The sequence below is a fragment of the Acanthopagrus latus genome, chromosome 12 (assembly GCF_904848185.1).
Source record: "Acanthopagrus latus isolate v.2019 chromosome 12, fAcaLat1.1, whole genome shotgun sequence".
NCBI classification, from domain to species: domain Eukaryota; kingdom Metazoa; phylum Chordata; class Actinopteri; order Spariformes; family Sparidae; genus Acanthopagrus; species Acanthopagrus latus.
The window spans coordinates 21,304,107-21,317,541 of NC_051050.1; the positions used below are offsets into that span (position 1 = coordinate 21,304,107).

Here is a 13,435-nt window from a genome sequence, read left to right on the forward strand (position 1 = left end):
TCTCAGAACTAAAAGTGATTTCATGACAACCCTTCAGAGCAGAATTGGTCCTTTTGTTAATGTGCTGTGTTTTACCTCTGGAGCCACATTCCTTCCTGAAGAGTCAACACTGCCCCCCTGAGCAGGAATATAATGCAACATGGGAAGAAGCATCCAAAACATATTTACATACCATATCTGCTGGGGATGTTTTGCGATACATACAGCAGTTACTTATTAAAGTGTGTATGCGACATTGGTAGTAATGAATAGAATGTGATGTTACAAAATATGTTGGATTTATTTCACTTGTGAGAAACGCCTCCTGTCATGTGATGAGCAGAAGTCCAAAGTGTTTTTAAAGAAGTTATCGCCAAAAAAAAAAGAAAAGAAAATGCGGTCATTATCTACTCAACAACATGCTGATGGAAACTCGGGTGAAGCTTCGCAGTACAAACGAAGCTGAGGGGAAGTGGTTTAAAAACAGAAACAGCAACTGAAAAAAAAAAAATATGGCTCCAAACAGCTCGTCCAGTCTCCAGACATGCCGAGATGCCAGACTGATTTGAAAAGCATTTTTTTTTCCCCACAAACTTTGTAAGGCTGAAATCTTCACTGAAGCTAAAAGTGTTCGCACCCTGTGTGAAGCTCCACCAGCCACTGAGGGGTTTAAAGAACATTATTCTAATTAATTTGGGCTCTTGGGGCTTCCAGAAACTTGGATTTCATCGATGAGCTGCGTGGAGCCATTTTATGCTGGGTTTGGTTTTTTTCCCCTCCCCATCCACTTCAGTTGTATAGAAGAATGTTGCAAAGGCGACCAGAATTTCCATTGGCTTGGATGTGAGTAGACACATGATCAATTTCATTTTTGGGGGGAATTTAGGGTTCTTTAACTGCTTTAAAAACACTTAGGGCCCTTTGAGACATGCAGATGATACCTGATGGCCGTTTTACAAGTTGGTTTCACGTCTCGGCCTGTGAAGGATGACTGAACTTTCATTTGGGTGAACTCATCCTTTAAAAGACGCTCCTGTAAGTAAATCAGGTAATCCCGTTCCGGGCTTTGACACCAATTCTCATATTCACTGAGAGCAGTGATTTTCCATCTTGCAGGAAGAGTTAATTACACATTTTCTTTTTTACATCTTGGCACTGACAAGAACACAGATACTCACAGTAATGAGCCAATTAGTTTCATTACAGCCGGCCCGAGTCCTGTGATGACAGAAACTATGCAGCCTTTCCTGTCTTATCTGTGCTCCGAGACTCATGATGGTGCCGGTGGCTTGGCTCTTCAACCGAAGTCATGCCCATTAAAAGACACGTGCACTTCACGTGTCTCTCAAACCAGATATTTGCTGCAGAAATCCTAATTGTTGTGACGCCGGCAGAAGTCCAGAAACATTTTGTTACGTCTTAACTGACACAAATGCTTGCTAGACACGAAATGTATATTCAGGAGTAAATTACTGATCATATCTATTGTACAGTCAGTCATCCTTGGGGAGCTTTGTGGTCCAAACGATTAACCTTATGATAACAAAACAAACACACACACACAGTTACGTTTTTAAGAATCATTTGGACTGGTTTATTGCTCTCCTTCAAAACACTGTTCCATAAAAAAATACAGAGACATCTGCTTCCTTCTGAGTAACCAATGGTTATTGATGCTTGTATAAAACTGGTTTCAGAGTTATAACATGAAAAAATATTACATTTATTGTGGAATCAGTACCACAGAGTCATAAAAGTCAAGATATACAGATCACAGAACAAAAAGTGGAAGACCATGTGGTTTTTTGATTTTTGGTTCGAGAATAACTTCAACGGCAATCTTGACAGCACACTGATGCGATTGTGAAAGCATGAATTAAAAGCCCCAATTAAGAAACAGCACCGATTGTGAATGTCATGTTTTCTTTTCCTCCAATACACGTACACGTCAAATGATTGAGATATATCACACACACACACAGATATGAGTTCATATCCTAAAATCAACTGGATCAGTTCAGATCATTTGAGTAATACAGAAAAGAAAAAAACAGAAGACATTTCTCATCAAACTGTTAATTAACGGAATTTGGAGATTGATGCAATGACGATAGTGTCTAGCGATTAAAATGAAGCTGTGTTACCCTGTATGATACAAAGCAGCACTCCTACCAAAAGATGGAAGTCAGAACATTGCATTGCCTCACAGTGATTGTTGATTAGCATTTAAAAAAAAAAAATCACAGAATTACAAAAAAAATTACTCAATATTGAAAATGTATCACATTAACAGCTTTTAAATATGATCACATTTTAAAAAGGAACAATCAGCTCAAATAGGCGTTCAGGGTTGCATTCACAGTCAAGTGTGTGAGGACATTAAACTGCATTCATTTAGATGGGTTACACTGCTTTTCCCTCCAACTTCAGTACATGAGACAGAACATAAAACATGTTTTGTTATCTGAAATTTTTTTTGCTTCTGGGTCCAAAAAAAAAAAAAATGTTTGGGTGGAATTACCCTTTAAAAACAAACGTATAAATGATGTTGTCTTATCAGATGATGCAATTCTAGATTTATTTAGAGATAGTTTGGAGTTTTTAGAAATAAAAAAGTTCAATATTTTGCTTTGTGGACCAAAAATGCAGATAATTTTGGTGAAATTACCCTTTAAAAACACTGCAAAAATCATACACCGTTTTTTTCAATTTGACAAACAATAAAAACAAGAAAACACAACATATTAAGAGCAAAAAAGGAACTCGAAGTGAAGATTCAGAGGTCATATGCAGTGCCAGTTGAAAAAGATGAATCAGTGTTTGATCACAAGTAATTGCACAACAGATGATTTTAATATAATATAATGCCTGGCACCTACAGAAACATAAGAGGTAGAGCTACATACAGGTATAATACATCTATATCTACCTGAAACAGGGAAAAAGACCACAGAAAGAATCTTCAAATTTGCGCGAATGGGGAAGTCAAATGGTGAAGCCATGCTTAGGATTCAAACAGCAATTAATTTTTGCCAAGAGTTTAAATAAAAATAAATATAGAAAACGGAATAAAAGGACGAATAAGAGACAAAAACAACAACAAAAAAAAAAGTTCCAGTCTGTGTGGCGCTGAGCCACTTACTTCTTACCATACAGAGACAAACATTGTATTCTTTCATTATCTTCTGGATGTGTTTAATGAACATGCAGCCTTAGATGGGTGCTGGATAAATAATGCATATGCCCATAAATACAAAATTAATGTCCGCTCGTGACTGCACAGATGACCTTCTGCAGCTCCTTTGTTCACTACAAGTAAAAAGGAGGATTTCCTGCGCTCGCCTCCACATGCAGTACCTCCCTCCATGTTTCAATCTCAAGATTCCAGCAGTTATGTGTCGAATCAAATTATATTTAACACCGACTATATAAAAAAAAAAAAAAAAAAACAGGAAGAGAGGCTGGTTTTGTTTGGTGTCAGAGGAATAATCGCTAGAAACTGTGGAAAACGTATCCTGATATGTAGTCGACAAATCAACCGTTTCCTGGAAATCTTTTACGATGAAAACATCTTAAGTTATAAATTATTAGCTACGCGTTCATAAGATATTTATATTCCTTAAAAAAAAAACTGCATCCAGATGACCTTGAGTAGCCCTTTTGTTTGCTGCAACACCTCACACAAACTTAAATATAGCCCTCATAAAAATTCTGTACCAGCAAAGTGTTTTAAAATTTAGGACATATACTTCCAGCCGCTCTGATTAAAATCCTCAATTGAGGAAGATTTAAAAAACACCAGCAGGATGGGGTACTGAAGATAAAAAAAGAGGACCTTTACTATGTTGTGCTGCATCTTTGGATAATTCATTCACAGATCTGTTTCAGAGCCCTTCCTCCAGGCGAAACCGTTGTCCTCGGGGTCCAGTTCTATTCGAATCTGAGGCGAACCTTTTGCGTAGGAACTTCTGTCAAGACTGAAAGAAGAAGGGATATAGAATAATATAAATATGGTGTTTTATGAACTCAAAGGAAATCAGACGGCATGAAATCACTTTGTGCGTGATAAAAATGGCGGCTGGTACTCACTTACTCGGCCACCGTGGAAGAGTCAAAGTAGCGCTCAGCACGGTGAATGCGTGTTAAGGAAAGTCTGGGATTGATCTCCTGGAGAGGGGGGGGGAAGAGAAAAGAAATGCACATTTAAAAAAATACCTCACAAAAGCTCTTGTTGTATGGACCAGCAGAGAAAAGAGAGGAAAAAGGAAAAGTAGGCAAGAGTGCAAAGCTGCTTTTAGGTTCAAACTAGCAGGTTCGATCACTGATAAAGAAGAGTTCAAAAAAGCATATTGATCTTAAATTTTCTAAGTGCATGCAAGAAGGCCAGTGTGAGAGGACAGAATGTGAGCATGAAGCCTTTCAGAAGAGAAGCTGGAGGAGCTCCGAAAGCTTTGGCAAAGCAAAAACCCTGGCTTGTACAGTACTCACTATCCAAAGATTTGTCGCCCAACATGGGCTCCTGCTCCATCATATCCATGGAGATTTTTATAGTGGGGATATTGTCATTGTACGGGTAGTCAGACTGCGGGAGAAGGGATGGAGAACATTAACTCACATGGACTTAAAGGATCTACAGGAGGATGTAGACAATCACATGACAACACTGGGTTTCAGTAAACTATTAACATATACATTTTTTTGGATGAAAGGACTTACAAATTCCATTTCACTGTCGATGCTTCCTTTCTTTTTGTTTTTCTTTTTCTTCTCGTCCTCTTTCTTCTTCTTGTCTTTCTCCGGGATGACATCGTCCAGGTAGCTGAGGTCGTGCTGGGAGAACACGTAGTCCATCGCCTTACGAACGGCAACCAAAGCCAAGATCTGCAGACAGAGAGAGAGTTCGGTTAGCCTCATGCCCAGGTAGAGTGGTTATGTTCATCTGCATCAGAGATGGCAGCCATTTCTCACCATGACGGGGAAGATGATGGCAGCCACAGTGGACTTGAGGATCCAGAGGGCGGCCAAGCACAGGCCCTGGATGAAGGTGAAGAGGTGGATGCGTCTCTGGGGGACGTGCCGCAGGTAGATCAGGTCCGGCTGGTGCTTGGCTGGCATCAGCAGCAGCTGCAGGCGGTCCATGAACTGACAAGAGCAAACAAGACCGTTTTAAGGCTGTAGCCAAATTTGATTTGTTAGCAGCAGTAAGAGGCAGTAACCTGTCATTAGGCCAATGTAGTTCAGGGCTCAGGGGCCTGAAGTGTGGGGCAAGTTGTCTTATTTAGATGGTTCATTTTAACTGCCAGCTGTCCACCAGTAGACTGCATGTTGCGTCTTAGCTTCTACTTAGCCACAGGTAGCTTTGCTTGGTTGCTAAAATATGTTGCATCTTAACTTTAGCTGTTGCTTGGTGGATGGCTGTCGTTTATCACAGAACAGTGACTGATGGCTGATGAGATGTGAAAAAAAAAACAAAAAACATCTGCACTGGAGCATCGCCATGCAAACACCGGCACCCCACGACCTCTTGGCACCACCTTCAGGCCATAACAGATAATAAACACAGCTCCCCAAAAACAGCACTAAGTATTGTACAACAGTTTATTTACATTCTTAAGCATTTTTACTTTTTCCTCCTCTTAGACACAAGAGCAAACATACTCCTAACTGAAGATTGGCTGCTTATTAAAGCATGATGTCTTGTATGATATTTTAACATATAAATGATTAAGACTCTCGAGCTCAATACAGTAATGAAACAAAAGTGAAGTAACGAGTACTGTAATTTTGTTTTGCTGTCATATAGAATGGTAGCAGTAGCAGGTACGGAACAGGTTTAACTCACCTGAACACCATTGAGTGAAGCCACACCCATGTAGAGGAACACACCGTAGAGGACAGGCATGGGGATGAACTGAAGGACAAAGAACAACGAGAACATGTAACATGTAAGAGAAGCTCCAGAAAGCACCGCTCATTTCATACAAGTAACGAGAATGTCTATTTTGAGCAGCATTGCTTAGTTTAAAAATAGTCCACAAGCAGCTTTTCTGTTCTTGACTACATGTTCTTGCAGTCTGCACACAGGTGTGATCAGTCGCTTGGCTGCCATCGGGGCATGTGTGACTAGCGACTAGTTATTTGGTGTTATGGAACTTTAAAAAAAGAGGGGAAGAAAGTCAACTACAATTTGGGAAGCAAGTGCAGAAACTTGGTGTCTAAAAACATAAAGATGAAAAGATGGCAAGACATTTGAAAGAGAGTTATTCAGAAATTATACTAAACCTTTTGCATTTGTCCCAAAAAGTTAATACTGTATATATACACACACACACACACACACACACACACACACACACACACACACACACACACACACACACTATAGCAATACAGCCCAGAGAGATAAAAATGCATGTGCTGGACCAGAAGGACATTATTCAAACTATCCACAAGAGGGAGCAGCAGCTCCAACAACCACCGCTCAGTGACTTCACATTTTTGTTTTGGCAACTTTATGTGGGAATGGAAACACGAGAAGTCACTCAGCTGCAATTGGAGCTTAAGCCCTAATGAACATGCTTATTTCACATCGCATTACTTCAACTAAGGGAGTCCCTAATCGGATGAATAAAAGATTTTAAATTATTCGCAATCTTAACAGGGGTGACAGGAGTTTGTCCTAAAAGAGGCGGACAGTAATCCATGTTTCCAAGGAGGAATTAAGAAGTTGGAGCTCTACCTTGAGGATCGGGGCCATGAAGACAGAGAGTCCCGTCAGCAGGAACACAAAGGTACCGGTGAGTCTTTGTTCCCTGGATTGGTGGAAAAACACAAGGATGATCAATAACTGTCATGAATGTGAAAGGAAGTAGATTTGGTTCACAGTCCTAGTGCTTAGGCTTTTTTATAGACTGCAGTGATTGTAATCAAATAACTTTTTTGTGATGTTTTCCAAAGAAGCTACTCTCTCCAAAGCACAACTGATGTACAGGTATGTGTATATCTTTATATACATAAAAGGGCTCTGCAAAGAATTTTTTTTGTGTGTTCTTCTGTTTTTAATCTTTCCTAACAGAATTCCTGAAAGATTAAAGAGGGATTGTTTATTTCTCTTAATGTTAGAAATAACTTTGTCTGCCTATTTGCCACCTATTTGTAAATCAACTCCCTGGAACTGTCAAAAGCTTACTCTGGGAAAATAGAAAGACTTTTGCACCATGCATCATGCTCACCTCACACCCAGAAATTTGGGCTGCTCCCCAGGGGCCGACGTCTGGGTCTCCATTTTCAGAGAGTCAATGTGGGCGATGGAGATGACAGTGGCAGCCACGTACCACGGCAGGCCCATGAAAGAGCAGATGATCATCAGGATGGCCACCCAGAACAGGTCCAGGTGATAGCCTGCTCCTTTCTGAAAGGAGGAGAGAGTGCAGAATAATGAGGAAGGCACAGGTATGAAGAGAGGAGGTCACAGTTAACACAGATGAAGGAAGCATCAGGATGATTTCTCAAAATGATCTTATGATCACACAGCTATAAAAGTTTGCAGAAAATATATTTCAATAGTTGAACTTACACTGAAAATATGGAACATCATCATCTTTCTGTCTTTTTTGGGCTTTTAGTAACGTCTGAATCCAGGCTACAGACCTTGATTTTCAGTTTAATCCTTGAATATATTCATCTGTTGTTCCCAGAACTTTTTGAAAGGTTACAACTCTGAGGCAGGTTACCAACCTTGAGTTTGTGCTCTTTCCGGTTGACAATCACAGCAGTGATCTGCTGGTCCATAAATATCAGAATGGTGACTAGCAGAGCGGGGAGTGAGGCAGCCAGGTACACCCACCAGGGGTTCCCTCCAAAAGGAGGAACAAACCAGCCCCTCATTGGACTCGTGGGCTGGACAAAAAGAAGAAGAAGAATGAGACCGTTAAAAGTGACCTGAAACCATCCAGTGTATCATCCTCTTTCTGTGTGGACATGGATAACATCTCAAACAGAACAGAATATCAAAGTGGCTTCACCACACGTTCTGAGAGTCTTAACACTGAACAGTCTGAAATTACTCGAGCATCATTACCTGACAGGAATCTGTGATTTAAGACTCTGTGGTCAAACAAAGCTAGCTCTGTGCTCGCAACCATCAGATCCTCTGTGTTCTCACATCACCTATAATCAAGTTGTTATTCGATGCAGGCACCCGCCGCTCCTCTACCCCATCATTCCCTTCCTCTGTGTCGAGGCGGAGAGGGGAGGCCTCAACGCCGGCTGAGGAACATTTGAGCTTCTCAATCTCCAAGACTGACTAAGCCTTGGTTTCAGGTAATATATACGGCTTACTAGGCGAACTACAAAGAAAGCATTATATTGGGATTTTAACTTTCAGCTTTCTGACAGAAACATGGGTCATTATCAGTGTAATCAGAGGAAGCTGCACCTGGCTGGTCATTATCATTTACCTGACAAACAAAGTTTTCTGTAACAAGCACTTCTGTGTGTCGTATGTACCTTGAATTCACTTGGCACTATGAGCTTTGGAGTGTTTACACCGACGAAGGCGTCCACGCCGCAGAAGAGAAGAATGGTCAGGATGATCGCAAAGTCACTGATGAGCTTCCTCACCTGGAGGGAGGAAACATCAGAGCAGGTTTGACAAAGGTTTTTTATGCCTCACCCTGTGTTGATATGAGGTACTCCACGTGCATTTCTCTACAATTGTTTGACAAAGAATTAAATCCTGTTAAACGACTTTTTGTAGATAAACACTGACAGATATTACCTGGCTGAGTGTGTGCTTTCACTTCTGCGAGTGCAATTGTGTGTGTCGTTTATGGTAAGTAAACACAGTTGTTCAACAATAGGTGACTCATTGTTAATGGGTTTTAAACCAGCCCAAAAGCTGACAGAGAGCCACTTGAATTATTTGCCAGAGAACGAATGGAGATGGTTGTTATGCAAATGATACATTTGCATCCAGAAATGCTAAGATTGGCCACGCTATCGGCAATATCAGCTGCTTCTTAGACTGACATATCTCAACAAGTAGTGGATGCATTGCCATTACATTTTGCTACAGACAATTTAAATCGAGCACCATAATCAGATAATCAAAATATCTAACTGGTTAATACTTTTGTTTAAGACCAAATATTTTGTGTTTTGTGCTAATTAGCATGCTAAAAACCAAGATGATGAACATTATACTTGCTTAACGTCACCATGTTTAGGGATCATCATTGTGAGTATCATCCCACATCCAAGTTCTCATGGAGATCTGTTCAGTAGTTTTTGTGTTTTACCTCAAGCGCTGTTAAAAATGCACAGTATGTCATTTTCTACCACTGAGTCAAGCAAAACAATGATGGGAGTCGTTCTCATCCTGAATCAACCACCATCGCTGATGAAAATCTACGTGACTCATGCTGATGAGGAAATGCTCACACACGAGGAAATGGTTTTAAGGTTCATTCACATTCGGGCGACTTCCTGCATAACGCTACGTTTTGTTTTTAGACATAATAAACGCTGAAATGTCTTTTGGGATTGCTACATATCCACTGACGGGGTGTCATCACTCACTGTGGTGGGGAAGAAGCGGCTTGTCTTGAACTGCTTCAGAGCCATGGAGCAGGCGTAAGTCCCAAAGAACAAGATGAAGGACATCAGGGTGATGTCAGGCACGTAGCCACAGGTCTCTCCAACCAGCTGCCCTCCGTACTTCAAGCACTGCTTCTTGGTCAGGGACGCCCAGGTGGCATTCACTGGCTGCAGAGACAAGGACAAAAAAGGTCTCTCAAACCAACAATATATGGAGAAAAAACAGCTACATTAATAAATGATCTGAACTACAGTTTTTAACTTCTGAAAAAAAGGACACCACATACCAGGTCAGTACTGTTTGTCCAGGAGGAGAGATCAAGGAGTTCTGAAGAGTTCCCTGCTGCAGAGAAACAAAATGATATCTAATCACCAACATGAGAATTACTCGCGGTATCACATATTCCGCTTTGGATCCGTGTCAGCATCACTGTCCCCAACAATCCTGCCAAGTCACTTGCGACACAGAAAACTGATAGGGCTGTTGAGAAAGTAAACAGTGATATCAAAAGGCCAACACATACTAGTATCATTTGTTATCTCCACTGTCAACACAGCAGGAATAAGATGAAGGCTTTGTTCAACATACAATGGTGGAATCACTGCCAAATGTGACTAAACCAAATATGGCCGTTCAGCTTTCACTGTCCGGTTTTTGATGGCACCCTGAAATAATCAAAGATGAGTTTTGAAGTAAAGGACGGTTTAAGATTACCGAGTGCTGCTATCAGACACCGTCTGTACTGGAGACGGTACAAATGGCTCAAATTAACCATCTTTGCGTGGCCATTCCAGCCATGTGAAGACTACATACCAGGCATGCAGCGGCAGTCGTACTGAGTGATGAGGTTCGTATCGTAATTGGTGTTGATCGGGTTGTAGTGCCCCAGCTTTATCATCTTTTTGAAAGCGTCGTAGATGAAGATGAAGCTGATGAGCGCAGAGAAGCCTTCCTCTGTGAAACGCGTGAAGTACTGCACCAGGAAGCTGGCGTCTGTGGCGACCAGCACCAGACAGAATATCGCCGACCACAGGCCGATCCAGAGCCGGAACTCAAGGTAGTCCAAGCTGTTGTCTCTGTGGAAAAGGGACAGGTTAACTGTGAGCTGTAGAATTAAAGCTGAAATATTCACAGCATTAGCCAAGCTAACAGTGTTGGCATGCACCCCGTCTGAAATGGGTGCATAAATGATGTACATTCAAGTTCCAGAGAGTTATAGATTGTGCTGGACATGCTATCTGGAGCAATTATTTTATTTACATTTTAAAACAATTCTCCATCTGTTTTTTGGTCATCTTATCCTTTAAAGTGTTTTTTTTTTTAAACAAAGCTAGTTATGCTCTGGAGCCCTTCAAATAAATAAAACAATATTGATTTTGAAGCTGAGAAATGATCCGAGTTTTCCGAAGGCTTTCCTCTCTATAGAAAATACGCGCGGTGTAGACCGGCCTGCAGCTGCTGCTGACTCAGCAACCGTCGACATGGAAACGTTTGGACGACACAGACGCTGTGACGTTCTTCACTCGCAGTGTAAAATTAAATGAGAGTGAATTATTAATAATGGAACATCAGCCTGGTGTTTGGTAATGCTAGATGACTCTGGGAGAGGAAGAGGGTGTAGTGGAAGGAGGAAGGAGAAGTCAGCATTTAACAAGCTCATTATTGCTTCCCTGAGGTGAACATGTATATGTTTATTGAAATATTGACATAACCTTTTGCTGAGCACACTTTATCACACTACTGCATCTGGTTCTAGAAAAGGCTGCATGTGGTGCTGCTCTTTAGGAAATTACCCTTCAGCTGGCATCTGTACCTGCCATGAGATTTACAGTAAGCTCCAGAGAGATCCTGCTAAAATAAACCTTAAAGCAAAGCTGCCAACCTACTTTAAATGTGAATTATCCATTTGTATTTCTAATGCTTTTATTTGGATTGTATTCATGCGCAGAGCATCTTTGTTAACACACAAACACCTGTCCTCAGGGGACAGAAAACTTTCTCTCTCCATAAATACCTCCCAGGCTTCTCCTTACTGTTTGTGAACTCTACTTCACCCCTCGCCAATACGACCGAGAGATTTCGAAACAGAAGCCAACTCACTTGCTGAAGTTGAAGAGGAGCCTTTCAAAGACGAGCACCGGGCCTGTGCTGCTGAGAATAGTCAGGGGCTGACCAGCCAGCATGCAGAACACTGCTCCTGTCAGTGCCGTGCCCACGAAACTCTCCAACACTCCCTGCAAGACGGGGGGGAAAAAAACAAAAAAACAAGCTGTATTCACATGGACCCTAATATTCCAATAATAATAATAATAATAATAATAATAATAATAATAATCAGAACAATAATCCCTAAAACAGACTGGAAACAGGTGGTGTAAAGCTTTAATAGGTCAAGTTAGTCCAATAGGATAGGAAAATCTTGCAAATGTGTAAATGTGGCCTAAATCCCCCAAAAAGATCAAAAGAACTATTTACTTTTTTGAGGCCGTCTCAATCATTTTCAGCCTCTACACGTTCCTCTGAGAGAGGATCTGGCTGGTAAACTGCAGATAATGTTGAAATTATGTTAAAATAATTGTCTTTTTTCAAAAATCGGAGTAATAATTATACCAAATGTAGGAATTCTAATCAGAAAGATTTGAATCAGATCGAAGAAATATTGTCCATGTAACCGCAGCTGCACTCAAGACTCAACACGCAGCTAATGGAACATGTTAGGCTGCACGTTCACACGTCAGTCACGACTCAATATCAAATTGCATTGGAAAGAAATTGCTCAACAGACACTTTCTTTCATCATCATTATGCATATTTTTCCAAGTTACGCAACGTGACTCCCATAATTCGACTCAACTCAGCTGGATGCTTTGACTTCCCTTTACACATCACACAGCTGCGAGGCCGGCCCATTGGGATTTCTAGTCATCATGTATTTCCACTTAAAGTAACTTAAGTTGTTACAAAACAATTAACATCAAGACTTTTACTAACAAAACATTTGAAACATATATATAATTTGTCGAAAATAATTAAATGTGACACTGTGCATCCTGTTGGGTAGCTGTAGTTTCAACAAATACGACTAAAATATTTATTTGAGTAATAAACTAGTGTAATTGGTGATATAATTATGGGATTATGTGAAGGTGACATGTTGGGCTCTGGGTAATTCAGATGGTATTTCTCACTATTTTTCAATTTTTTTTAGAAACAAAACAATCAATCGATTAACAGCTTTAAGTACAGTTTCCTGATTATACTTTACTACTTGTATCAGAGCACAGTGTGGGATTAGTAAATTTACCAAATGGCTGTTGTTCAGACAGTATTTTAGAAGCCTAATGCTGCGTCTATGCAGCAGATAGAACGGCCTACTGTAGCTGTCAATCACCTGAGACCTGCTCTGAGAAGAGGGTAGATGAGGGCAGGGATTCCCTCTGCTGTGCTCCAAGTGGAAAAGCGTGGGGGGTTGACAGTGGTGGTGGTGGTGGGAAGGGGAGGGACGTTGGTAATGCAGCCATGACGAGGCCACAGTGACTGCGTAATCTGGATCTGTGGTTATTTACGGCCTGGGTAAATCCTCCAGGCTGGTGCTCTGCAGGTCTACAGGGAAGCAGCTCTTTCCTAGGAGGGAGGCCAAGGCACGGTGCTGTTGTGACTGGGCAACATTATGCACTCGGTCATCAGGGGCAACCGCAGCGTTTGCCATTAAACCACAAAATGGTAGCGACTCCTCCACATGCGGCCCCATCAACAGCAGGTACAACAGATGGATGCAGTATGAGCCTTTGAGCTCCACATTAGCATGGCTTATCAGCTGAAGTGAACTCTTTTTGTTGCTCATTAGTTTGTGACTTA

General features: G+C 41.1%; 1 protein-coding gene across 4 annotated transcripts in view; it reads right to left on the bottom strand.

Annotated features, from left to right (window-relative positions):
- Positions 1–1,544: 1,544 nt before the first annotated feature.
- LOC119029611 (electrogenic sodium bicarbonate cotransporter 1-like) overlaps positions 1,545–13,435 on the bottom strand; it is a 35,385-nt gene continuing 23,494 nt past the window's right edge. For 3 of the 4 annotated variants that reach the window (XM_037116553.1, XM_037116551.1, XM_037116554.1), the window contains 14 exons: positions 11,678–11,811; positions 10,391–10,653; positions 9,864–9,919; positions 9,559–9,744; positions 8,488–8,601; positions 7,717–7,878; positions 7,212–7,390; positions 6,719–6,791; positions 5,822–5,890; positions 4,948–5,121; positions 4,696–4,860; positions 4,468–4,561; positions 4,069–4,146; positions 1,545–3,956 (listed from right to left, as the gene is read on the bottom strand). In XM_037116553.1, coding sequence (XP_036972448.1) covers positions 4,103–4,146; positions 4,468–4,561; positions 4,696–4,860; positions 4,948–5,121; positions 5,822–5,890; positions 6,719–6,791; positions 7,212–7,390; positions 7,717–7,878; positions 8,488–8,601; positions 9,559–9,744; positions 9,864–9,919; positions 10,391–10,653; positions 11,678–11,811 — 1,713 coding nt within the window. In that variant the 3' untranslated portion in view covers positions 1,545–3,956; positions 4,069–4,102. The remainder of the gene's footprint in view (positions 3,957–4,068; positions 4,147–4,467; positions 4,562–4,695; positions 4,861–4,947; positions 5,122–5,821; positions 5,891–6,718; positions 6,792–7,211; positions 7,391–7,716; positions 7,879–8,487; positions 8,602–9,558; positions 9,745–9,863; positions 9,920–10,390; positions 10,654–11,677; positions 11,812–13,435) is intronic. The other variant, XM_037116552.1, reaches the window with a different exon arrangement.